At 46.5% G+C, this 27,516-nt stretch overlaps 1 protein-coding gene across 4 annotated transcripts in view; it reads right to left on the bottom strand.

Annotated features, from left to right (window-relative positions):
- Positions 1-27,516, bottom strand: part of LOC126530794 (uncharacterized) — a 282,495-nt gene that overhangs the window by 29,205 nt on the left and 225,774 nt on the right. For all 4 annotated transcript variants that reach the window (XM_050178078.2, XM_055070811.2, XM_050178079.2 and 1 more), the window contains one exon: positions 26,090-27,102. In XM_050178078.2, the coding sequence (XP_050034035.1) occupies positions 26,090-26,807 (718 nt within the window). In that variant the 5' untranslated portion in view covers positions 26,808-27,102. The remainder of the gene's footprint in view (positions 1-26,089; positions 27,103-27,516) is intronic.

Here is a 27,516-nt window from a genome sequence, read left to right as displayed (position 1 = left end):
GCATGCTCATACAAAGCCGGTTCGTCTTTTCATTTTTATTTGAGCCTCTCTTCGAGGACGCCGAGAGAGCACCACTTAAAAGCCGGGCACCTTGGAAAAGGGAGACAAAGATTTGGAAGACTTCCGTCTGAGTGAAATTAGATTAGAAGAGAAATCAAAAAGCACACACACACACAAACGCACACACGCACGCACACACACGTAGTCACGCACGCACTATCACGGAAGCACTCACGCAAGCACGTACTACACACATACGTGGACATGCAAGGCACATGCATGCAGGCGGCCCGAGCCTGGAACCAGAGCGAGGCGCGTCCAGATATCGTCCCTCTAAATAAATGGGAACCGGATTCCCTATTCAAGCGTCTGTGTTCGGGAGAGTTAGACGAGAAGGATGCCAGCTAGAATCCCTCCCCCCTTCCTACGCCTCCCCCCCCCCCCTCTACAAAGCAATCGCTGCCCGCCACACTTCAGCGAGTACGGCGTGCGAGATTCCGAAATTACCAGAGTCCTTCCTTCCCTTATTGCTCGTGGGTAAGGCGGGCTTCTCTGCATAGTAGCACCAGGCTTTCGTGTGCGTAACGGGAAAGCCCCTGCGTTCCGCGCAGGCAACCGTTGCTGGTGTGTGCAATCGCGGCACGCGGCACGCGCCGGAGCCCGTATCTCGATTGCATGCCAAAGAGGCCTCAGCGATTCTTTACTTTTGTTCTTCTTCTCACTGCGACTCGTATCTGGATCCCATTACGCTCTCTGCTACTACCAGAACCCAATTAAAAGTAGCGCGAATCCAATTATGCAAATTAGTGATAGTCTTTCTTGCTTTCTCTCGCTCGTCCCGAGGGCCCCGCTATATTCGCGATATCCGCTGCCAACGGCTTTAAAGCGTTTAATTCGACACTGACCCCTCCGAGAGCGCACCACCTCCCTTCAACTGCTGCCGCAGTTTTCTCTGCTCGTATCTTGCCTGCCTAAATGTGGGCGAAACTTCGCACGCCCTGACCTCCTCATCAGACTGCAAATAAGCTTTGCATGCGAAAGGCAGCGAGGTTTTAGGGGCTCAGACGTGCTCCGTGAATCACGCAGTCTTCTGCGCGACGGCGTCGTAGAATCGCCACGCGAAAGCGTAAAGCTACGTCTGAAAAGAAGGCATTAACTGTTGCACCGAGCGTCGTCTAACTTGTTCGCCTGACTTAACACCACGTGAAGCCTAATTAGGTGGGCGGAGAATGGCGCACTGGACCCCTTGATCGACGAGTGATGGCTCTGCCTAGAGACATCAAGTGTGTGATGCCGCTTTACGCCAGCTATGCGTGTTCACGAACGCTGTGACTCCTATGCGCAGATCAACGGCGAAAGCCACTACTAGTCGCCTTGGACCCAGTCTTGTTGTCTTTGCTCTCAGTGCTGCTTCTAACAAGTCGGAACACGCTTGAACACTTCAACTAGCAAAATTTGCACAGTCTGTTTTGTTGACGCATCTGCATATATGCTACACTGCTGGAACTTCACTCACACAGCTTACATCTAAAGCAGCCATATAGAGACTACAGAAACTTATGAGTAGCAGTAAATGGACAGAAGTTATTTGAAACACTCTGGTTATTAGCATATGTGTACCAAGAATCTTCAACCTGTATAGCATCTGTACATTACCTGCATCCCTTCAAATACTTTCCTAACTACGCTTCACATGCAACATAGGCCATGTCGGGACCGCCAAAATTTTGATCATGGTCAAGCATACCCACTCTTAAGCTTTTTCAGAATTTACGATGATTTTCCACCCGGCAACATAATAATAAGAGTGAGAAGTAAGCTAGAATTATCATTGTCAAGAAGTCAAGAAATATGAGGTGTCACCAGTGTTAAACATGTCAGCTGAAAGCCATGAAGCGCCACCAACGAGGCCCATATGAAACACAACTTCAAGAACAAGCCCGGAACCCGCAGAAAGACAGTTCCTCGAAAGCTTGGATATCAATCGGAGCCCAGCAATGGCACCTATATACGTAACGTAATAAACAGGTGCACGTAGATCAGACTCCCCGACCGTTCTTTGGGACCTCAACCAACAACATATAACATCTTGCCACAAAACTGAACCTTACGGCCTGCAATGCCGGAAGACCGGCCCGACCATGGCAAGTACTTCGATTCAACTTCAATCGCCCTCTGAGCCGGGCAGCACCCTGGCAGTGGCAGCGAATGAATAGCGCTTAGCATACAGCATCTACGGGGCAGCAGTATGGCATATATCCTAAGCCTAAATCCTGCGTGAAAGCATTTCTACTTCATGTTTCGTGCCCAACCACTCGCCGCATCGAGCAAGTTTCCCGGATGCCGACTCGGCCGCGAACCACGTGGAAGCCATTTGCAACCAATTCGACAAGCTCTACAAGCCATACACTTCGAATCTCAGGCTGAGTCTAGCAGCAGTAACCTATACGTAACGAAGTAAACAAGTTCACGTAGATCAGGCTCCCCGACTGTTTTTTTTTTTCGGTCACAACTAAAATGCGTAACCATCATGGTTTTAGTGAACAGCAAAGCAAGAAACGCTTGTGAGATGTCAGTTTCTCACAAAGCACAAGGCCCTAGAAAAGGACAAACTGCAAACTTCAACATAAAACGTGTTTTAAAGCGAACCATTCTTTGCTTGATTTGGTGTTTGCATTTCGGCACAACTTGTGAATCGTGTCGTGCACAAATACAAACATTGTGTGGACGAAATTTGTAGCCTGTCTGGCGAATAAACAAGCATTGCATGAGGTTTCACTTTGCCTAATAAGTAAATAAAAACAATTGCAAGCACCGTCTTTAGCATTTGATTACCCGCTTGACTAAAGCTTCGATTCAGAAAGATTCTAACGCCTGTCTTGTTGCTGCATAGTATTTTTCTCGATTAGCAAATCACACTGCAATTTCGATGAATCACAGATGGCCAATGTCGAGTTCAATGTACTTCGTATTTGGTGGCACATCGATTGCTATCAGTAGCAAGAAATTCAAACAACATACTGCCTTAAACTTTCGCTTGCACACCTAAAATTGGCTTGATATTTGTGACACTTCATTCTTTGTATGTAATGGATTACATTGTGTACACGCTTTGTTTTCTCTCTGTGGTGTTATATATTAAGTTAGTGTTTTTGCTATGTAATGTTGTAATGTTCACGTAACGTATTGATTATATAAAGTACTGCTTCTGAGCTATCCTGCAAAGGTCGATATAGGCCAACAGTATGAGTAAATAAAAACACAAAATTCAGATCTGCGCAGTGACATCATACTGTTGGAGCTGTGAGTTTCATGTACAGTCGCTGTTAGTGTAAGTGATGTTCCTTATATGCTGAATTCTCCATTGATTTCAAGGAACAAACGTGAGGCACTTGCGGAACTACTACATATTGTTGCAACAGAAATAAATATATTGCAAGCTCAATGCCTTGTGTAGCGCAGCTGCCGAGAAGTGTCGTGGGGGCGATTGTGATTAAATATTTCTGACCCACAAAATCTTGAAGATTTTGGCAAATAACCAACAACAAATGATGATGTGTATTGCATGAACGGCGGCAACAGCATAAGGCAGCAATTCATGCGACGCGCCACTCCATGGCTCGGGAAATAAGGTACCGCAGTGCAGTTGGTCGACCCAGTGGCAACGGTTAAACTTTTACATACAAATAAGCTGCGTAATGCAAAAGCAAGCGTTCTATGTTTATAGGCACAGCTGCCGATTACGACTTCCTATACTATAGAGCTCAAGAGGCATCAAATGCATTCACATGCTCAAAAAGTTACTTATGCGAACAGATGCTAGAAAATAAATTTAGATAAACAACAAAATTCTTGCTCTGACTTTCTGCAACAAGTTTTTCGGCCGGCATGCCTGCATTTCTATAGTAACAGTGACACATGCAGAACTATAATGTCGTGCCTATAACACCCTTAAAACTTAACGCGGTTGTAAAGGTAACATGGCTGTCAACTAGCAGTTCTCCCATTCGAGAGCAGAAAGAATGCAAATGCACAATGCAGCACAGAACAGCGCGCACTAGATCTAATAATATATGACAGGAAGCCTCAGCCAGCTTGCAGTTATATGCTGAAAGGCCACGATGAACCTACAGTTCACCGAAAATTTTTTTGTAGGAATATTAAGAAACCGACAACTTCGATGCACCGATCAAGACACAGCGACCCTGAGCGTGTGCATGTGAGCGTTCCCATTGTAACAAATGCTTTTTGTGTAAAAAGAAAATCCATTAATAGGTTATTAAGGAAACCCTGAGCAAGCTATTAACGATTATTTAGTGATAATATGGCAAAAGAGCATGTCGCAGTGCAAAGAATAAAAGTCGACAAATGTCTAAAATTGATACTTTTGTTCTCCCCCGTTCTGTCCACTTCATGATATCGTTAAAGAATGAATTTTCATTTGACCATATTTTCCTTTCTTTTAACCAGTTTTGTTATTTTCTTTCTTAGCGATGGTCACCATGCTAGATGAAGCTTATTAGCAAAATGTTGCCTTTATCTTTGTGTTGTGTTGCCTCCCAAGGAAACCAGATACGTTCTAATTTATTTTCAAGGAACAAGTTCATTATTAACCTGCTTGGCTTGTACATTTTTTCTATTAGCCCATTATTCTAGCAATGTCAGGTGCTTGAACAGCACGAATAGACAACGAAAACAAAGCTTTAGTGGCGGACATTTCTAAACACAAACCACTGATGTTCAGGATCGCTCTATGCTGTAATTATTTACAAAGATCCAGAGCCAGCACACTAACGCGGCAAGAACTATGTCTCAAACGTCAGGGCGTGTTCCTCAACTCCCAAATAACAATTATTTGTAATTGCGTCTAAGAAGTTTTACATTCGTGCATACAATTTACAAGTATACTTGTTATCAAGAATGCATTCAAGGACCGTTTCCAATACCAACGAACGATGTTCCCCTTGCTCATTAACTAATCGTATATTTTTCTTGTCTTTTCTGTTTGTCTCGTGCCGCTCGTTTTCTACCTCCGAGTAACGAAATCAATTGATTAATGTTGGAATGTCGCTGAGTAGAATCTATAGGCAAATGCATTCTTCTTTTTAATTTGAGCCAGTTTGAATACGAACAGCTGGACTCTGTGGCTTAAGCAATAAACCAGTGGTTGCCTTAACAATCCGAGTTACCTGTCTCACCCCCAGCACAAAATAATATAAACATAATTTTCAAAAGCAATTTTTTTTGTGCTATCCTAAAGCTTTACTGCAGCAATGATGAGCACTGGATGAACAAAGAATGTCCCTGGAGCCAACGCTGTGACCACATGTCTTCATTCTGTCTTGGTCCAGATGAAAACAAGTCTCTTTGTCGAAACGTTGGATCCAGAGGCTTTCTGTGTTCATCCACTGTCGATCAATTCAAACCTGCCTTTTCGTCTGAAGTTTTGTCTTGCTTGGGTTCCCAGCAGCAGGTGATTTTACGCAGACGCCATGCATGCATGCTGATCAATCAATTGTAGTTGATTATAACCTGCAATGCCGTGTCATCGTACTGATACTAGCCGTGCCGCACCAAGAACCTTTATGGCTACAGTTAGAATTGTAATAAGAAACAATAGCGCTAAGCTTTGCGATAAGAATACATAAGTCTCGTTATCACAAATTGCGCACCTTGTATTTCCATCTGAAACAAAAAAGGGAGAGAAAAAAAAAGCACTTCCACCACTTTATTTCAAGTGAGCTCTTTGAACTTTGAGAACTGCTGCTAACAACTGAACTTTCTGCAAAAGTAATTTATTTATGGCGTGACAGGAGATGGTGCTCAAGTACGGGGTCATCAACTCCTTGTCTCTTCAACCAGTGATACAGTCACATGTATAGTTTTGCGTACTTTTACACATGTCGGTTGGCTTTAATCGTACGCGTTGTAGTATTCTCCATGAAGCACAGTTCGCACAAAGTGTATCAGGATCAGCTAACGGGAAATCTCAATTACTGAAGTTACAGTACAAATACTGCCTGAAAAAATCTTTCAGCAATTTGGGGCTCATTTTGTCCTCAACAAAAATCGCCTTCTGTCCTGCTTGTAGTTCCTTTCTTTCGTGCTGCGCGCCCAATACTTTCTTGTCAGGAACACTATGCTAAGCTGATACGGGCATGTCGTTCATGACCTCAGCGCAGAGCACCGTGCTAAAGAAAGGACGTACCCGCAATATAGATGACGATTATTGCCTGGAAACAAGAAAAACACAAAGCGTGCAAACGTTTATTCGGATGTATATGAATCACTGCGAATAACAAAGATTAACAGTATCGCTAGAGCCATATCTTGGATAGGCCGCTTTCGGGGTATCATTTCTAGCGGACGCCGATTGGCTAAGCCATTGGGCACAACATATGTGGCGCCAGACGTCACATTGGCACGCGAAGGCGAGCATATCCTTAAAATAATTGAAAGCGATCAGTTGAGATAACGGCGCAAATTGTGTGTACCGATTGACCGCTAGTAAATGGTCCACCGCGTCGAATTGTGTTTCTTAATGCCAGTTTTAAAACGTTCAAATCGTTAAGAAAAATCATTAAGAATCTATGTAACTGCTTGTAATGGGAATTCTCGAGAGAACTGCTTTGACGGGGTTTCTGACAATCCAGTGGCTTTTCTTCGACCATGCAATCAAAGTACCCAGCTATGCTAAAGATTTGACACCCACATGAGGATGCAGCTATTCCCGTGGTAAAGATCAATAATACGAATCACAGGATAAGACGCTGAAACTTGCGGTCGTTCCATGCGTTATTTTTGTTTCCACAGCCCGAACACTCTACAAACCACGGTAACCCGGCGCCATCTATGAACGATGCGGCGAAACCAGTCACGCTTCGCTCTTTTTTGAGCATTTGCATTTCTTGAGCGCCAAACTGCAGAGGGCGCCAGGAGAGAGCTATTTTTTCCTAACCGGCTCTGGTATTTATCGTACATATTGTCTGTGCGGTTATTATTACATTGAGATTATTGCTAACAATGAAACCAAGGAGCTTTTATATATAGGTCGAATAGATTGTTGTAATTATTTGTAACCCAGACGCGCTTTCTTCGGGTAAACGATTTGTGCCAGCCTCCAGCACATAGCAACGATGCAACCGATATCCTCGGCGCAGGAGGCGCTGTAGGATGTCATGACGCCTTTCCGAAGAAAGCTGGCACAGGCATTTCGGGCCGCTGCCAGTAGGCTCGCGATAAAGCAAGCAAACAATATTAATCGACGTTTCCAGTACAAAATATTTCCGCCAGAACGTTCCATGCTTTTTTTCATCAAAGCCCGAGATTCGCCACATATGCGATCCGCATACACGATATCCGGGTAGGCGTTTTCTTTAAACTATTCTTGCATAGAGTCAATAGCTCGCCTGCGCACCCGTACGCAAAATTTCCGCGAGCTTAATGCGGGAAAATTCCAGCTACTGCACCCTAGTTATGCCGGTATGAATAATGAGCTGAAAAATGAATCAACACCGCAAGTTGGGCGAGCTGGTAGGCTAACATATTTTGCGCGTGCGCAGAACGAGACACAGTGGAGGGAGAATAAATGGCCGGCACGAGCGCTGTGTAGTTCATTCCACATGCTCGTAAAAAATGAAATGCATCTTCCTTATCAGATGACAGCTTTCCCACGCAAGCATATATTTGTTGAGAAGGAAGGAGCTCAGTCACATAGCTAGTTCCAGTGCCCTTACAGGCTTACTGGAATGAGTTTTCGTTGTACCCCATGTCGCAACTACACAGTAGGCCAAACGCTACTTCGGCCCTTCATGCCGCCTAAATTACATAAAGCGCCCTTTGGCGACGCTATGCTCAGCTCGGGGAATAATGCAGGTACATTAAAAAAATGCCGAACCCACAGCTGTCGAAAAACGAGAAATTGGTCATGAATTATGTTAATTTTTAGAACCTGGAAAGCATAAACGTAATATATGCGTCTTCTCCGGTAACCTTGAATTAATTATTCTCCGTCTTGCACAACATGCAAAACCGTCGATTCCTCGCTGAGCAGACGGAAAGTGGAGCCTGAATCGAGAATTTGCGGCAGAAAGCAAGACCACTTCGAGGTACAACGTTACGCAACATCGATCGCGAGACGACCGCGGTCGCCGAAGCGAGAAAACGCCGCCCCCCTCCACGGACGACTCCCGCCACCTATCGTAGAGAAGAGGAACTATTTCCTCAAGTTGCCAGGGGCGCTGGCGTAGAAGCGGAACCAGAAGAGAAACGTCGTTCTCGTGTACGCTCCGAGTTGATGAGAGAAAGCGGGAAGCCGCACATCTATGTCACGGCGCACACGCAGCGTGGGTTGTACGAGCGTAATATACGCGACACTCCCCGCTGCCCATGCGCCGCGCTTGGACGTCAACGCAGCTGTTCTTTTTTAGCCACAACGCCAGCTGCACGTCTCGGCGTAATGTACGTTCTGCGGTCCGCGAATGACTCCCAACGTGTACTCCTGTCGTCGTTCGCTCGATGCGAACAGCTGCGCTTAATGTGAAAGCGGCTTCCGAAAAAGAAAAAAGAAGAAAGAAAGAAAAGAAGAAAGTATGAAATGAAAAGAAAAAAATTACGAAAACAGCGACGGCCAAGAAAGGACCAGTAGGTAAAATGAGACGTTCAATTTTGTAAGTTTCGTGCAGTCCGCCTTATATGCATCATTGACGTATAACCAGTGTTGCAGATTGCAGAATTGTTAAAAAAAAAGAAAAGTCGTCATGAACGTAGCCCGAAGCTACCAGAAACCTTCAGCTACAAAGATAGATGCCAACCTTATTTTATGTATCTTGCTCCACCTTGCCCTTTTCTGAAGAAGTGAACTGAACAAACACACTGGTGTCCAATGCCTTCTGTATATTCGATGTAGTCATTTATGTAAATCACACGCAATAGAATTGATCTCAATATACCTCAAAATAAATAGCGCGTAAAATTCATACAAGATACAGCGATGTTCAACCAATCATACTTATTCATGCAATCGTAGATTTCTAAAGCCTATCGCAGCAGTGTAACAAACATTATATTACGTTTTTTTTTTTTTCGATGTTGCGGTAAGCTTTACGTCTTAGCACTGCTGCGATATTTGAAAGCTACCGGATTGAGTCACCGTCTCTGATCTGGAGTGAGTGACCGATGATATCCCCAGTGGACTTTCTCTTCCTTTAATCTTTCCGTCCCCTTTTTCCCTTTCCCCAGTGTAGGGTAGCCAACCGGGCTCAGTCTTGGTTAACCTAACTACCGTTCATTTATCATTTGCTCTTTCTATTTTACTTCGACCGTAGCGGAATCTTGGAAGAACGCTCACATAATCCTAATCCATAAGAAAGGGGACGCCAAAGACTTGAAAAATTATAGACCGATTAGCTTACTGTCCGTTGCCTACAAACTATTTACTAAGGTAATAGCAAATAGAATCAGGAACACCTTAGACTTCTGTCAAGCAAAGGACCAGGCAGAATTCCGTAAAGGCTACTCAACAATAGACCATATTCACATTATCAATCTGGTGATAGGGAAATGTGCGGAATATAACCAACCCTTATATATAGCTTTCATTGATTACGAGAAAGCGTTTGATTCTGTCGAAACCTCAGCAGTCATGGAGGCATCACGGAATCAGGGTGTAGACGAGCCGTACGTAAAAATACTGAAAGATATCTACAGCGGCTCCACAGCCACCGTAGTCCTCCATAAAGAAAGCAAGAAAATCCAAATAAAGAAAGGCGTCAGGCAGGGAGATGCGATCTCTCCAATGCTATTTACAGCGTGTGTACAGGAGGTATTCAGAGACCTGGATTGGGAAGAATTGGGGATAAGAGTTAATGGAGAATACCTTAGTAACTTGCGATTCGCTGATGATATTGCCTTGCTTAGTAAGTCAGGGGACCAATTGCAATGCATGCTCACTGACCTGGAGAGGCAAAGCAGAAGAGTGGGTCTAAAAATTAATCTGCAGAAAACTAAAGTAATGTTTAACAGTCTCGGAAGAGAACAGCAATTTACAATAGGTAGCGAGACACTGGAAGTGGTAAGCGAATACATCTACTTAGGGCAGGTAGTGACCGCGGATCCGGATCATGAGACTGAAATAATCATAAGAATAAGAATGGGCTGGGGTGCGTTTGGCAGGCATTCACAGAACATGAACAGCAGGTTGCCATTATCCCTCAAGAGAAAAGTGTATAACAGCTGTGTCTTACCAGTAATCACGTACGGGGCAGAAACCTCGAGGCTTACGAAAAGGGTTCTACTGAAATTGAGGACGACGCAACGAGCTATGGAAAGAAGAATGATGGGTATAACGTTAACGGACAGGAAAAGAGCAGATTGGGTGAGGGAACAAACGCGAGTTAATGACATCTTAACTGAAATCAAGAAAAAGAAATGGGCATGGGCAGGACATGTAATGAGGAGGGAAGATAACCGATGGTCATTAAGGGTTACGGACTGGATTCCAAGGGAAGGGAAGCGTAGCAGGGGGCGGCAGAAAGTTAGGTGGGCGGATGAGATTAAGAAGTTCGCAAGGAGGACATGACCACAATTAGCACATGACCGGGGTAGTTGGAAAAGTATGGGAGAGGCCTTTTCCCTGCAGTGGGCGTAACCAGGCTGATGATGATGATGATATTACTTCTTGTAAAAAACGTGCCTTGGATATGAAGTGTACTGAGACATGTGTCGCAGAAATGCAAGTGAATAATGCACATATAACTACATAGTAATTTAACAATGCAGTTTATTAATGCATTCTTAATGCTTTATTCACAGTGGGTGCACAGACAAAACAGGCTTGTCCTTTAGTGTACGCATTGCTCTCTTCAAGTCTGGCCAACCGACACGCGTGTAATAGAACAAACACCGAAAAAGAATGTTATGCGAATATAGCGATTATTAAAGCGAGGAAACTTCAAAAAAAAAAGGCCTTACAAGGCGAAATTTTTGCTGTATACGTTGCGTTGACTGCACACCGTAGGAATTCAGTTAACTGCTAACATTGTTCAGAAAGGGGACTAAAATAAACTGCTACACAAATATACACGTGGTGTGGCAACCGCGTGCAACACGTTAATGAAGCATGGTTATCGCTTAAACTGCTCACGTTACAAAACCCTACATCAGTGATGACAACGCAGGAACTAAACATACTGGGTTTCGCCCCCTTAGACCACCGCGCAAACAATAACACCTAATAAAAATAAACAAATAAACGCTTCACTCGCTCATGAAAGTGCTCATTTTGAGCAGCAGGGATTCCTCCTGGAGGGGATGAGATTTCGGTCATACAAGAGCTTTATACACTCTGCACAGTATTCTGCACAAGAGCTTTATACACTCTGCACAGTATTCTGCTTTTGGGTTGTCGCTTTTCTTTCACCTCCACTTAATCACTTATTTCTGAAGTAATAAAGCAATAAAGTTTCGATGCAGTCACGCACTGTGGCACATTATCGGGCGTCTCACTGATGTTGCATGACACAAATAAGCTTGCTCCTTTATGTAGAGTCGAAGTGCTTCTGGTTTAGCTCGGCATAATAGAGCGCGGGCACTTTGAACGGCCGTCACGTGGCCACCGCACGTACGGTCCACCTAGGAGGCAGTTAAGCGTTAAAATTGTCATAGCGCCGAATGGTCGGAAACAACCGAATAAGCGAAGAAGTTGAATGCCTTATCAATTTGTCTATCCAATGCTATCAGTCGACTCGAAAGCATTCCATTTGTACTGCAAATCTTTAATAAACCATACGGAGGAAGAAATGTTTCTGACACGGAGGCGCAAGGCTCAAGAGTTTTTTGCAATCTTATTGAGCGAACTAATAGCATAGCGTCCGCAACTCCCACATCTGTTCCTTTTTTTTCTCTCTCTTTTCTAAACCATCGTGTTTTGTTTAATCGTAGGAGCGCGCGGCCTCCTACAGCTGCACTGTCTGCAGAAGTCGCGCATGTCGAGGTGCACTTCTAGCTGACTGGTGGTGCATGTAAGCTCGCTCGTAGGCTTGTCAGCGCGCACAAGACACGTGTCGGAGATAACCAAAACAGGAAGCTTGGTAAACAGACAAGGAAGTAAATTCAGCGCGATATGAGCTCAGCGTCGCCAGGTGGCGTCTCAGTGCTCAGTGCCATTTGCCAACCTCCAGCATGTGCTGATCTCCTGCCTCACAAAAAAAGATGGAAAAAGAGAAAGAGAACAGGAAAAAAAAGGAAAAAGAAAACACACGCACAGACAAAAAAAGAAAGGAGGGAGGGAGGGAGAGAGGGAGAGAAGATACCATGTGCAGCACAAGCGGGCTAGCGGGTTGATGATATGTTTTTTGCCAAATATAAGGAGCTTAAAGTCATTCTATAAGTATACCACATTGATTTCTGGTGATGCGTTTTATAGTCTATATGGGCTCCATAAGAAACGAAGACCTAACAGTACTTCTATAACAAGCCCTAAAGTGCTGTCGGGACTCTGAACATTGCGACATACAAAATTTATTGTTGGGGCTTTACTTCTAGAGAAAGCAAAGTATTTTGTGCACACTACACACACACACAAAAAGAAGAAAGAAAATAACATAACCAAGAGACAGCTGTAGTTCGACATTTGCTGGTTTTACAGCAAGCTTTAGAAGTGCCAGGTGTGGCATATCAACGTTGTTGCGCAAGTTCAAAGTGCGGAACGCTCGCTGAATAATCGTTCGAATGACGGCTATAGACGGCTGATTTCGAATCTCTAGCTTGTTCTGAGTGTAATGGTCATTGAAATATGTCGCTTAAGGCACGTGTGCTGTCTTCCTCGTTACTTTGTTACCCTTGGACGATCGGATTACTGGTCGGAATGAATAGCTCAGATAAAGTGAAGTGAAGAAAGCCCACGTCTACACGTGCAGCAGTCTTTCATTTGCGAGGAACTGCTTTGAAACATCTCTTTGTTGCTATACAATGACTGCTTAACACGTTGTCCACAATGCCGTGAATTCTTCACGAAAGCAAGCACTTACTGTTACTTCACGTCCACTGCGAATGACACTTGCGGTTTTGAAAAGATTGTTTTAGGTGCGCGGTTTGGAAGAGATTGTTCTGGACACGATTGTATGCGGATGACATGCATTTATCACGAAAATGAGCAATTACTGCCGCTGCACCCACGTTTCTAGTTCAGATAAGAGCATGAAAACAGGTGTGATAAAAAGAAAAGATAAACAAAATAAACTAAGGCAAGTTACATTAACAAAATCTGCCGAAGAATCTGGCAATCTATCGCGGGTTTTCTAACGACTCACCTTGAAGGGAGACTCCGGCGTTTTTATAACCCTATAATAATATTGTCACTTTCAAATGGTCTTGACAGTCCTGAAACCGGTAGGGTGGTTCACTTTGCTTAGAAACTCATCAACAATTTCAAATAACCAATAAATCAGGTACCGAAACCGGTAAGGGTAGCTGTTTCGTGTGAAGTCTACGATGAGTCGATGACGTCAGAACCTATGCCACTGTAATGTAAACACGCAGAACGTGCTAAACACGCAGCACACGTGGTGCTCGCGACAAAAAAAAAAAAGAAAGCGAACCTGACGATGTCTTCTGACTACACGGGTAGCTTTGTCGGCTCTTTCGAACGACACAGCGGCGATTTCAGCGGTGATTTCAGCGACGATTTCCGCGTCAATTTCAGCGATAATATTACCGCTGAAGAATCGCCATCTGCTTTTGACCCGCCGCCGCCGCGCAAGGCAGCTGACGAACCCCATGCTCAACGCCTTGTGCTACGTCAAGAAGAAGATACCGATGATCACGTCTGCCAAAACTACGATTTTTCGCCGTCCTCTCGTAGAAGAAGCAGACAGCTTCGTCGTTTCTGGGCGAATTGGAGGTGTAGACGCTGACGTCACAAGCACATGGTGACCAGTAAAAAGTCGTGCTTTCGTGGGCATTAGTCCGGAACGCTCAACCAATATAAAAAATTGAATTTCAGGAAAACTAAATGACTTGCAATCATATCGCCCGGTACAGATAATCAGAGTGTGAAAGAGAACGTATATTCAAAGTTTTATTAAGCTCAGTGCACATCGCAATATCGCCGGAGTTGCCGTTTAAGGCGAGCCAAGGGACACGCGTTCAGGGAAGCAAGTGTCTGTCGCATGCAAGCAGACTCAACAACGAGAATGGAGTCTAGAATGAACCGTGTTACAGCATTACGTAAATAGAGTCACTGTGTTGACACTGGGCTTACTCATCATTACAGGATTTCCACGTATACGCACAGAAAGAGAAAGAGCCTACAAACAAGTCGAAAACGAAGCAACAGAAGGCACGAAATGACTACAGGAGTCGAATGTCGCAAGCTTGTTGAGCACTCGGTGTCACTCCCACGGCCAAGCGAGAGCTTTTCTCGGCTTCTACGAGCGGAAAAAGCTTCGAGGAGGTCGCGTGTGAGCAAAAGTGCTAGAACGAAAGAAAGAAAGAAAGAAAGAAAGAAAGGAAGAAAGGAAGAAAGAGAACGGAAAGGCGGAGAAAGAGATCGCCCGAAGCAGCGCCAACACTTGTGCCTCGCCCGCGGGGTCTTCTCCACATGGGTCGTCCCGTAAAGAGCCATCTTGGTGACGTTTATAGGCCCTAAAACAAACCGCCTAAAAAAATCGAAGAGCAGGAAGGGAGGCTATAGCGCGTCGCCAACAAGAAGAAAAAAATTTCCGGGAGCAGAGAACCAGCGTTCGGCTCGAAGTGTGCAACAGGCAGGGGGTGATGCGGGGTCGAGGCGACGGAGGAAAGCAACTGCAGGCGCCTCAGAAGCCGCGTGAAAGAAAATGTATAAATAAACGAGAAAGCGAACTGCGTGCCAAACCAGACGCCCTGCTGTGTGTTACGCGTGCCTTACGGGCATCGCGACGCGAAACGCGACTTGCTTTTCGCGGTCTTCAAAGAGCAAGAACAGAAAAAAAGAAAGAAAGACAGAAAAGCTAAGTGGGATTGGTGTCGAGCCATTCCGTGCTCACCCTAATGACGTCGGCTACTCCTTTGAAGAGTTGCGCTTGGCATTGTAAACGAAAACCATCTTGGACGCCCAAGCGGAGGGGTTAGTTTTTTTCTCCTCTGAAAGGCGACAAGGACGAGAAAGAAAAAAAAGAAAGTAGGGGTTGTTGGTTTGGAGTACGCTAACCCCATCCGGCCGTCCGTCCCTGTCGGTGTGGGCTGCTGCCAATTGTTCACGCCACACTGAACGGCGGAACGATGTCTGTCGTCTCTCCAAGGGGGTGACGATGCCACGTGACCGAACGCACGGACCGGAACTGGAAGTAAAACGCATACTGCGTTCCACGACATCGTGAACAAGTCGTACGGGCGGCCTATGTGAGCGCGAGCACACTCGTGTCTGTGTTTTGTTTATCATGTGAAGCGTCCGTCCAAGCCCTATACACGTGTGTTCAGTGCTGATCGTCTAAAAAAAGAAAATAATCGCGTCTGAGCACCGGGCAGCGCCCTACTGGATGGCTGGTTGTGCCGCAAAAAAATGTGTTATTTTATTTTTTTCGCTTTGGCAACGTGCAACGCCTGGGAAATGAGAATCTTCGCGGCAAATGCAGCTTCGTCCAGGTCGCGGTAAGTTCACGTTATTTACACCCCCGGCACGAAATGTGGGAGCGTGGTTCGCATAGATAATGAGCTCGAGCATGCTTGGTTGCAAGTCTTTCCGAAGCTGCGAAAGATCGGCAGAAAGCAGCTTTCTAATCCGCCATCGCCCTGAGTGTCTAGCCCAGCCCAGTTCCGGATTTGAAATCGCGTGAACGTTACTGACGTGCAGCAGGTAATATATGAAGCTGTGCATTCGTCTGCAGAACCGGATGGATAAGTGTAGTGCAAGGTAGCACGGTAAAGAACGGCCTAGATCACTATTAAGGCTTGTATCTCATTAATGTCACAGTTATCTCTCTATAAAGTCAATATTTCCAGTTTAAAGTGAGTGGCACGTCCCACAGAAGGTGTTCTATTTATTTTTCCTAAAGAAACCTTACTGGAACTGATAAAGGATAATTAATTTTCCCTGAAATCGAAACAGCTGTGAGCCTCTAGTATAAGTGTCACACGCGCAGCAGATGAGAGACGTTTTTAGCAATTAGTACGCACTTGAATAGTTTCAGTCTCTTTTTAGCGCATGCCTCGGGATGCTTTAAGATAAACAATCCGAATTTGTAAATTCTCATTCCTGGCCCTTGGTACACATGTAAGTGTGCGTCACTTTTGGTTATCCACGATGAAACAAAATAACCGGTATCAAGGCAAAGTCTGGAAAAGTGAAAGCATCTTATATCATGCATGGCGCACTGAAAGATAAAGGAGACGCAGAAAGGAGAACCAGAAAACAATTGTGCGTAACCTGCTAGTCTGCTTGTATAGTGCTTTACCAGTGTTATCAGGCGTACAAAACCAAGACCAGTATCCACGGAACACTGCTTACGAAAAAGCATTTCCTTACTGGCTGGCATTAAGAAGCCCGCGAACCACGACAGTGATTGGCAATATGACGAGCCAATCATCGCAACAAAAATAGATCGCATACGACACTTAGTATTAGAATTGTAGACCTGCGTGATACGTGAAACGTTACAGTGATACCTCAGGCGCACCACCGCAGGAAGGCGGTAGAAATGCCAAGAGATGAACGTTTTAGCAAACCGTCATCGCTCACCGTGCTGGAGCACGTAACTAAATTAATAGTGCAGTGAAGATTTAGGCTCTTGGAGCGTTCCGCATTGCCAACGCATCACCAACACATCACCAACACTAATTTCTGTGGCGCCATCTGGTCCAATACAAATCACTTTGCCGACTTCGTCCCGTCCCTCTAGACTTAGCACCGTCAAGACAGACAGCTAATCTCAATAAGAATGATACAATGTTGCCAATGCTTTGTACTCGGCGTGAAATGGCAAAAAGCGATGGCTAATCTTACCGTTCATTTCCTTCTGTCCTGACGCATAGCAAACAGCAAGGTCGAAATGCGATTGAGGCGGACGGTTTGGGCGCTGCCATGTTGTTATGCAATCAGATAAACCTCCCGCCGCGGTCAGCGGTATGACACGTGCATGTTTAGTGGTCCTAAAGTTCCACGTATCCAGCATAACGCAAGACGCATCTCCCAAAGCTAAAGCTCTCTATCGTGAATACGGGCCCCGGGAAATTGGAATGGCAGCAAAGTTGTCGTGCAATTCCGAATACCAATCAATCCTCTGCTACGTCAGTACACAAACGTCCCTGACCGCGTAAATTGGCAATAGAAGCGAACATTTATGATTATTTATTTCACATCTTGCGGACGCGACGGCATGCACTGCCTGCAGCATTCACGTAGAGATATTGGGAACTACTAACCAAATGCCAGAAAAGGAATAAAAAAAGAAAGGTTCGAATATACGGTGTTCAATGCATGTGGCATTAAGGTAATCTGCGCTTCTCATACACGTATGTTTCGTTGTATACGGCAGCTATAGACCCGTCTTTGTTGAGACATGGTGTGGCTCAACAAAACTAAGGTTGGTTCTCTATTTAACATGCATCAGCACAGCCGGCGCTTTTGACTACGATTTAACTGCCACGTTCTTAATTCAATCGCCTGCGACTGCAAATCATGATTCGGCGTGCAGTTATACACAGCACACATATTACACACGGCTACTTATGAATGTATTAATTTTATTTGATATGCAGATTATTGCGAAGCCTACGTATATCGAATGTGATCTCGAGACCATACTCGAACAATGACATCCGCGTGTCACACTCTAAAGCACTTTTATTGCACAGTTTACATGAACTTCTTGTGGGTCGCTTCTTCTAGTTGGATTTTGTTTTTTTGTGTCTGGTACGCGTTTTCGTGTCATTCTTTTCTTTTGTAGAATTATTAAGCTTATGTGCTTGTGGTACACACGTGCACAGCTGTGCTGATGAAGAAATGTGCAGTGTCAATTCCTTAACTATGTCTAGTTATTGCCGGCGTTAATGTAAGCCTGCTTGCACGCTTGTTTTGCAGTTATTAAATAACAACAACGTATTGCATGGCCGGGAGTGTAAAACGCCAGTACAAACACTTATACGCATGCGTGTGCGTGCCTACGAATGCCTTCGGAAAGTGTTGAATTACAAGACAGCCTACATATGCGCGTCTCACGGGGGCACGTTAATTCACCCGTTTATTCAAGCCTTCCGTGTTTTCTACCTCAGAAAAACCTATCCGTATTTCGATCTGCATCATTCGTTTATCGTTGCACTCATTAAAAAATAGAAACAAAACCCTAAATTACTCGCCCCTCAATGGAGTGCAATGTAAGTAGCCAGTTTTATGTTCCACAGTAGATTATTGTCCAATTCAAGCCAGAAAACTATAGACAGGCGATAATTTTCTGCATTTCCTTATTTTACCGTTGAGTAAAGGGAGGAAGGGATGCATAAAATGCACACTAGTTCATGCATATCATATTGACCACAAATAAAGACGGGGACAGCGGAAGAGAACACAAAAACAACACGGGCGGTTGAAGAGAACACAAACAACAACCGCCCGTGTTGCTTTTGTGTTCGCTTCCGCTGTCCCCGTCTTCATTTGCGGTCAATATGATATGCAGTAAACACCAGCTAGGCCAAACTGAAGTTCCTCTGACACTAGTTCATGTTTAATAAAGAATACGTCATATTTTCTCATCACACTAGTTGTGACATTAGCATTTCCACTTTTGTCTACGGCGAGCTCCACAACTTTGCAGGTCTTGTGTCTACATTTATTTCTCTCTACCAATGATGATGATGTTGATTTAATGGCATCGCTTTCGAAAAGGGGTGGTGATGAATAGTCACCTAGCCTGCTTGGTTTTGTCGTGTATGCTATACATATGTCTAGCATTTTTATATACATCTGTTTAATCTTTTTTTTTTTTTTTCCTTCCGCAAAATTTTGCTATGTACCTGGTAACGCTACCTATGCCTGTAACGGTTCCGGTTCTATCAACCTCTTTCCGGCATTTTTTCCCACCAATACTCGAAACGTATCTTGCTTACCGCGACTGCTGGCCGGTTGATGATTCCACCCACTTTAAATCCAAGCGCTTCCGGACGATTTGCGTTACTTCTGGATCTCACTGGGTGTATTCCTTCGCATTGCATTACGGTGTGCTTAGTGGTCTTCGGATGATTATTTCCGCATGCACATGCCTCACCTTGTTGCGAATATTTGCTCCGGTATGTTTTTGTCCCGAGGTAACCAGCTAGAGCCTCAAATAGCGAGGCACTGCCCTCCGTGTTATCGTGGATTTTCCTTTCTAATTTCTTTCTTCCTATTCTTGTAAATCTCCATGGTCTTTTTTGTGTGTGTGTGTATGTGAAATCAGGAAGCGAAAAGAAGCGCCACCACTCAACCGATGCGGATATTGAGCTTCAATAGCCGTGGCCCTTGAGATCACAGCGGCGCGCCGGTGCGATCTCAGAGGCCAAGCAAAACACTCCCTTCTAAATTAACGTCCAAGGGGAAGACGGCGGAGCATGAAAACAAAACGGTCGAGTTCTCAAAAGACGGCGCAGATACGACAATGGGTGCAGCGTTTGTAGAGAGTGCCTGAAGTGATGTGGTGGAAAACCAGCAAAAAATTAGATCATAGGAATCTAGACGAAATAGATTAAAAAAAAAAAAAAAACAGTGGCTGTATTTGTTGTGCATCTACGTTTTCCGCGGACGCTTTTCGAAGAAAATAAGGGAAACAATCAATTTCAATGAAACCAGGAAAAATAAAGTTTTTTTTGCAAAGCATATTCAGCTATACATGGCATGCGTGTCATCAATCCCGTTGACAATGAATCAAGTTTAAAGAATCTGCGGAATATAACCAAGCCGTACATATTGCCTCTCCGAAATATGCCCATAGTTACCCTAGTCTTATTTTCAGTGCCAATACTTATTTTGTTTTATTCCGCGGAACCTTGATTCAAAGTGCTGAAAGTGTATATAGTTTATTATTATTATTATTATTATTATTATTATTAATTTTGTACTTTGTACTCCATGCACAAGCGTTCAAATGTTAACTTGATAATATTTCTTTTTAACGTCGTGCTCAAGCGTGAAATTACGCCATCCACCATTTGGTTATTCTTCATTTTGCGATGTTGATCACTATCTTTCTTTGTGTGCGATTTGCATCACTCATAACGCCTTAGCCCACACATAAACGTGATACGGAAGTAGCAGGTGCCACGTGCTTTGCCCACTGTCCAACGGATCTCAAAGCTGTCTATCTGCCCGCCTGCAGCAGGAAACATTTGTGTTGCAGATAACTTAGTAAGCCTAACTATACTGACAATGAAGACTATGTTCAAAATTGCATTGATATAGGAAATAAATACATAAATTGGACGGAGAGAGATAACGAGCAATACAGTGCGTTATTTTTTTTTTTTTTTAGGGCTTTTGCTCAAAAAATTATCTCACATGTGGTTGTTGAAGCAGGGACTTCATTATTGTAGCATGGAACATTGCATAAAGGCGCGTTTAACGTGAAACAATCGGGCTGGTACGGTATTAAATGCAGTGACGCATTCATTTGTTGTACGCTCATTTCGTACGTTTCCTTATAACTGGAATCGCCACTACGAATCGACGTGCGGAAGACGTTGGCGTGTAGTAGAAAATGTCAGATTCATCTTTCTATAGGATTTAATCGATTAGTTTTACGTTCACTCCAGTGAAAATGCTAGAGCAAGATCAAGAGTCAGAATACGCAGAGGGAACGCGGTGTTGCGCACACACGGAGCGGTTCGGCTACGTAACTGCGAGTTACGACTTCATCGCGTCGTTTGTAGGAGGAGCTGAACATCCGTAGTCTGCCCATAAATTCAAAGCTCAGAGGCGTAGATGTGCATCGATAGCACACCGGTCACAGCTCTAATTGCAACAGCAACCAAAGGTCAGGTGACCAAGCATTGAAATCCGCAGCCAACTGGTCAAGCGGAAACAGTGTGATCGTTCGGGCGTAACAACACGTGGGGTGGCGCGCGACAGAGCATATATACCAAGAACTAAACGTTTTAAGGCATGGCGGTGACCTCGCGTTGGCTCGATTTCTGCCAGTTGGCTAAGCGGCTCGACACAGTGTCGCCTTTGGCCAACTCTTAACAAAGCCACTCGGCTCACAGCATTTTACGTATCAACCAACCCGTTGTTCATTCCGCTTGCAAAGATCAAGGTGTTGACCAAGGGTGTTGCAAGCCAGTGTTCGGCTTACGGAACGCACTGACGTCAAATTGCGTCACGGCATTTGGAAATACGCATAGAGGAAGCAGAAGAAGAAACAAAAAAGGAACGCCCGAAAGGATTTGCAAGCCTTCCTGTCGATTAGCCGGCGAGATAGCGGGCAACGGAGACCTTGAAAGGGACTGAAACGCAGGCGAGGAATACGCGCGGGTAGCCAGTTACCCCTGGAACAAAAGACCGATCGGACATGAATCAGGCAGGATTAGGCGCGGCTATACAAAAGGAGGAAGCTGATTGATGAAAAAATAAGAGCTCGAAAACCGCGACAAAACAACAAAAATAAAGAAGCACGAGAAGACTTGCGTTCAACACTCGTGTAGCGGGCCCTCTGTGCGACAGTCCTGCAAGCGCGTGCGCGCGCATTTCGTTCTGGGAATCGAGCGACACCGGCTCGGCGGGCAAGCTTACGAGGCCGGTCAGAAAGCAGAAAGATTAGTGGCGATGAGCGCCGTTTACCTCGTCGCGGTTTCGCCGATGCAGGGAGGGGTATGGTATACGCAGCGTCGGCAACCGACGTGCTTGGCTTCAAAGACGAACCGCTCGAGCCCTCCTCCCGGCTGATTTACGACGAGGAATACGTCCTCGTATTTCGACCTGACGCTACTGTCATCCTCGCCTTCTCTTCCCCGCACCCTCTCGCCGACGTTGCACCGCTGGCACCTACCCGGAGGTAGTGCATGCGACGTCGAGATTACTGAGACGACTGCACTGAAGAAACAGCGACCAAAAATATACTGACGGTCGTCGCGAATTCGTTACCTCGAAACTGCGCCGAATAGCGCCGAACAGCCCCGAGCGTGACGGCTAGTTCACCTGCGCATACGCCGATCAGGATCGAACGGTTCCTCTACGGCGACACTGACGTCATCGCGAGTACTTATGCTCGACAGTTGACGCGTGCTTGGAGCTTGGTTGCGAGTGTCGGGGTTACGTCATTTAGCGCGTATGCGCTCCTCGGGCGACTGCGACGTCGTCGAGGGCTAAGAAGACGGAAGAACGTGCGACCAAATTACGGTACCAATGCCGTTTAATTCTTGCCGACGACTTCCGGGGGGCGCCCTGGGGCGTTACCTTAATTGTCTTTTACGCGGTGGCTTTAATCGACACTTCGGGAAACTTATTTACTATACACGACGTCACGTTCAGCAAGGATGCGGACCGGTATACACTATAACTTCAGGTGTGTGCCGCGTTGTCGTAATGCTGCGAGAGGAAAGCCCACCGCTGTGACTAATCGGAAGGTGTGAGAAAGGAGGGAGAAGGATGAAACGCCATTCGGTTTAACCGGCGCTCTCATTTCGATCAACGTAACCAGAGGCCTCCGGCGTTAGCTATATATTGCAGAAGGAAGTTGCGGGGAGAGCGGTCAACGCTCGGCACTCTCTTCACACATGCAGTGGCCCCACGTGAGAGAATAAGTGCCGCAGTTTTGAATGTATACGCTTTATTCCAAATGGCGACGCTCAGCTAATCTGTCGCATTGGCAGCGGTGTATGCGTACCAGCATAGCACGCTTCCCAGTTGCTATAAACAGCCCCTACTGCTAACACCGCTCCACAAGGGCTCTTCACAATAATTCTCCCCAGAAAAAATTTGTTGCATCAGTTGTATCTGTAGTATACGTTTATTCAGTTTGCCAGCACGTGACCACGCGAGTGATATGTGCCCGTGTCCTGCGAAATTCCTAAGCGCTAAAAGACACTTCGCTGACCGCATTCGCAATTTGTCTTTTGTGAAAGCTATTAGCATGGCTGGTCACATATACGGAAACCGGAGCGTTTTCAGATTTTTAGATTGCCTCGGAGCTTGGCTGAGATGATAGGGCTAGCGGAGTGAGACTCATTAGTCGGTTTCTGTATGCGGAAGCGAGAGCAGCATGATGACGGCTTTTTGATGTGGTGTTGCAACACTGCCGGCTTTGATCACAAAGATAGCACGACGCTTAGTCGGGCTGGAAAACCTTTACAGCATGGTGTTCGATAGGGCTCTTTGAAGAATATTAAGCGGATTGTCTTTTCTCGCGCGAGAAACTATGCAAAGTGCTCCAGGGAAGAGCAAGGAGAGGTACCAGCATGCCTAAGGCCACGAGAAAAACAAAGAAAGAAGAACGCAAGTACGTGAGGACAGGTGTGAAAGCACTATAGCTCCTGACACTGGTGTCTTTGAGTAACGCCTTCCTTGCTAGCGCCAAGAACTCGCTATAATCTCATTCGAGTAATGGCGTATGGCAAGCTATACTGCTATCCCAAAACCATATACGAAACACAAATATATTTCATTTTCTGTAGATGTAATTTCAGTTCATTTTTCAGTCTCTCTTTTCAGTCCGCATAAACCAATTGTGTCTTTGCAGCCAACAAGTCCCACTTTCAGACGTGACAGATAAAATATGATCCGTTTCGCGAGTCTGCATTTCCACGTTGGAAGTATGCCACGGAGACAAGATATGACGTTGGGAACCCTAACAGAACCCTGCAGGACACCAAGGTGCTATTTCAGCAGATGTGAGCGCATTGACGAGCGTTGAAAAATGAAAAATAACTTAATTGTGGCATATACATGTAGATTTAGTGTTCGCACCACGTGCACGACGAGACACGTTAAGGTAAAATATTCACACGCAAACTTTTTCAAATCTGTTCCCAGCTAGGGTGCTTTACGTTGAACCGCTAATGTGCGGCACAGGTGCGTCTTCCTCGATAAGTTGTTCAGGATACAAGTGCTCAGGATAAGGATAGGTTTGGGATAAGAACAGCCTGACGCACAAGTACCCCGATGGCACGGATTCGTTAGTGCTAGAACTACCAATTGGCTGCGTGTTCACCCACATCGTGCTTCAGTTTTACTTTGTCCTTCAGCAAACTTTTTTGTACCTGGCACACTCCGGTACAAAACCGTACCGGAGCATGCATTTAGCGAGGATCGTTGGGCTACATCGAAGTGAGGAAGAAGGAGAAGTCAAGTGCATCTTCTTTTAGCGCTCGGCTTGTTCTCATGTTTACTGGATGGCGCCCCCGTCGTCTCCTTTTCCTCAGGATAGCGTGACGCCTGTTACTGGAGTAGCCAAAGTATAAATTCGCGAAAAGGAGGAATTCGGCAGCAAGCAGCTAAAGAATTGTTTCAGTAGAAGATAGCGGCTAAGTCTGGACGGGTGAGGAGGAGAAAAAAAGACTGAGTCTTTCCACTTCAACACCATGCAGGAGGCGCAACTAACAAAAACGAATACGACCCACACTTATTTCACTTCTCGAAAGGACACCAGCTGCTCACTCGCACCTGCCAATTTCCACTCCAATAAACACCTCACGAAATAGCTTAAGGCTTCGTGCTCATTATATTTCGTCAGATATCACGTCACTGGTTCTCGTTGCTGACGAAACTTTATTGTTGTTTGGGTGCACTGTTTCGTGATAAAAAATGCATCAGGAAGAGTCCCAAACTTCAGTTTAATGCTGTAACGTTTCCGCGTATACAGGATGTGATCCGCACATGCTCACACGAATTAAAACAGGCGAGGGTCTTACGCGAGAGCTACCAACGCTGTGTTACCAGCAGTCTTTTTACGCAATCATTCATACCCTTCTAATAGAAAAAGACAGGACAGGAATGATAAAGACAAGCAATGTGCGATGGTCGGACGAGAAAATCATCTGCCGGAAGCCTCCGCTGGAAGCCACCGTTTCTAAAAGGGGGCTTGTGTTTGCACCAGTGACGAAGTCAAATCCTCTTTGTCGAAAATTCGCTTCTGACCGACGCTTCCGTTGTTCGATCGCCGCCTACCGTATTCTTATAGACTGCCATTTCGTTAGGGAATTAGCTAAAATTTATTTGAGAACCTTAATTATCCTCGTAGTCCCGGATGACCAAAACTTAACTTCAAAGGAGCAGAAGACTGGGCACCAAGTGACGGCACAAGAAAGAATACTGTACGTATAATTTTAAACGATAGAAATATAGCAGCCTCAATTAGAGGTGAAACAAGGGCGGGCCATATTCTACACTGGATACAAGAAGGAAGAAATAGAATTGCGCAAGCTGGCTAGCGGTGTGTTATAAATAAAAATATTGACCGCCAAGAGAAGGGAAATGCAGTCGCCGGCGGCAAAGGAATAGCCTATTTGGATGGATGAGAAAAAAACATTTGAGGGCTCCGGATATGTACGGCTGACAAAAGGAGGTCTGCGGAAGACACTTTTCTCCTCGTTAAATAGACTAACAATAATGATGATCGTAGTTGAGGCGTGGTTAAAGCGTTTGTGCTGGCGTCTAAATTAAAATCAAGCGTTCCCCAAAAAACCTATTAGAAAAAGAATATAATCAGACGGCAGGCGCCAGACAAATGGCGTTAACGTACAGTCGTTTCTATTGCTGATGCATCCGCTGGAGGTTTTAAATTGCTTGGACGATCTGGCCGGACCACCATCGGTTATGCAAATCGACACGTCCGCGGCCACATGAAATGTGTCGCGAAGGTGAAAGGGCATCAGGAAAAGTTTACGGAGACCTCTCATTTTCTTCCTGAGCATAAGGAAAGGAAAATAGAAAACACACGACGCCATCTGCTCCCCGGTGCTGTGCATCTATACAACGGCGACACTGCCCACTTTTTAGGCACGTGCTCAAAACCAAAAGCATCACTGCGGTGATCGCGGCGATGGATGCGCATTTATTATTTCGCCGACAGAACCTACACAGAGAGGATTGTCTTGTGCAATGCAGCAATTAGCGCGAGCCGACTCGAGCTCGAAGAGAAGGGGGAGCGCTCACCGAACTGGCTCCGCATCCAGGGGTAGAGAGGGCTGGGCATGGCCCCCGAGTTGTGCGTGGGCTGGCCGTTCGGGGGCATGCCGCCGTGACTGGGCGAGTAGAGCTGTTGCTGCGGCGGCGAGTGGTGGACGCCGGGCGGACTGCCGCACGCCGCCTGGTGCATGACGGGCGTCTGCGGCGGGACGCACTCCGAGGCCGCCCGGGCCGGCAGGTCGCCCGCGCCCAGGGGACCCCCCTGCATCTTGCAGCTCGGGTACTGCGCCATGGCCGGCGGCACGGGCGCCTCGCTGGGCGACCCGCGACAGTTCTGGCCGCCGTCCACGGACGCCGCGGCGGGCACGTACGCGCTCGGGTGCGTCATGCTCTGCGGCGGCTGCTGCTGCTGTTGCTGGTGCGGCGTCGGGGGCGGCGGGGGCACGCCGCAGTGGTTACCGTAGTAGCCGCCCGGTGGGCTGGGAGAGTTCGGGGCGCTGTTGATGGCGCGGATCTCCAGCCTATCGTACGGCGGGAACCGCGGGTAGCCCTGGGGCGAGCCCCCGTACGAGTGCTGCTGCAAGTACTGCTGCTGCCGCTGGTCGCAGTGGTCGCCGTTGGGCTGCGGCTGCTGCTGCGGCGGCGGCGGCGGGGGTCCGTAGTGGTCGCCGCCGTTGCCGACGACGACGCCACCCGACGCCGGCCGCATGTCGGGCAGGTACGAGTTGGCGAAGTACGAGCTCATGGCCAGGTCCAGGTCGCCGATCTTGGTGGCTGTCTGTGGGGGCTGCGGCTCCAGCGCGAACGCTTCGGCCGCCTCCAGCGCGAGGCCGGCCACTTTGGCCACCGGGCCCTGGTCCGGCGCGCCCCTCTTCTCAGCACAGGCACGGACACGCGCGAGGAGGCAGGGCGCGGCCCGGTGACGGGGTCTCCCTCGTTGGCTCTCCGCTTCTTGCTTGTGGCGGGCCGAACGGCGCTCAGGCCCGCCGCTCGCACTGCTGCTGCTTCCGGCTGCGGGGCTGCGCCGCTAGCATCCAAGCCTGCGCAGACAAGAGAAACGACGAGGCTGTCACGTCGCGCGCGACCTCGGCGGCGAACACAGATTCGTATCGGTAGAGCCGAACGTTCGCGCGGCAACAGCCGTATGCAAGGGACGCGAGTCGGTTCGTGTTTTAGGATCGCCAATGTGACATTGGGCTATGTCGTCGTGGTAATGGCGAAACCTTACAGCAAAGCTCCGCGGGGTCTAAATCGCAGGCACTGTCAGAGCAACAGTCTCGCAACGCACCTATTGATAAACGGCCGTCCATACATCCGCATGCAGTGTCGTTGGTCGGTACACTTGCCTGAAGCCGTCCCTTTGAACGTTGCGTTGGAGACTTCATTTCTCTCGCGGTCGTGTTTTTCGAAGCATCCCATACAGAACAAAAGTACTGGCGACGAACGAACTAGCT

Source organism: Dermacentor andersoni, chromosome 5 (genome assembly GCF_023375885.2).
Source record: "Dermacentor andersoni chromosome 5, qqDerAnde1_hic_scaffold, whole genome shotgun sequence".
NCBI lineage: Eukaryota > Metazoa > Arthropoda > Arachnida > Ixodida > Ixodidae > Dermacentor > Dermacentor andersoni.
The sequence above is the reverse complement of the archived record's forward strand: the minus strand, read 5'-3'. Positions and strand labels throughout refer to the sequence as shown.